Consider the following 207-nt stretch of genomic DNA (forward strand, 5'->3'; position numbering starts at 1 on the left):
GGTGTGCTGCTCTTGAAGCTGCTGGAGCTGGTCGTGCTGCTGTTGCTGCAGCCACTGCTGCTGCTGCATCCAGTGCTGCTGCAGCTGTTGCTGCTGCATCTGTTGTTGCAGTTGCTGTTGCTGCAGGTGCTGCTGCTGCAGCTGTTGCTGCTGGAGTTGCTGCTGCTGCAGCTGTTGCTGCTGCAGCTGTTGCTGCAGCAGCTGCTG

The 207-nt window shown here is 59.9% G+C and overlaps 1 protein-coding gene across 1 annotated transcript in view; it reads right to left on the minus strand.

Annotated features, from left to right (window-relative positions):
- ETH_00036325 (uncharacterized protein) overlaps positions 1-207 on the minus strand; it is a gene marked incomplete at both ends in the record, with an annotated part of 1,686 nt that overhangs the window by 127 nt on the left and 1,352 nt on the right. The window contains one exon of the mRNA XM_013375155.1: positions 1-205. Within this exon, the coding sequence (XP_013230609.1) occupies positions 1-205 (205 nt within the window). The remainder of the gene's footprint in view (positions 206-207) is intronic.

The sequence above is a fragment of the Eimeria tenella genome, genomic scaffold (genome assembly GCF_000499545.2).
Source record: "Eimeria tenella Houghton genomic scaffold, Eth_scaff2571, whole genome shotgun sequence".
Lineage (NCBI taxonomy): Eukaryota > Apicomplexa > Conoidasida > Eucoccidiorida > Eimeriidae > Eimeria > Eimeria tenella.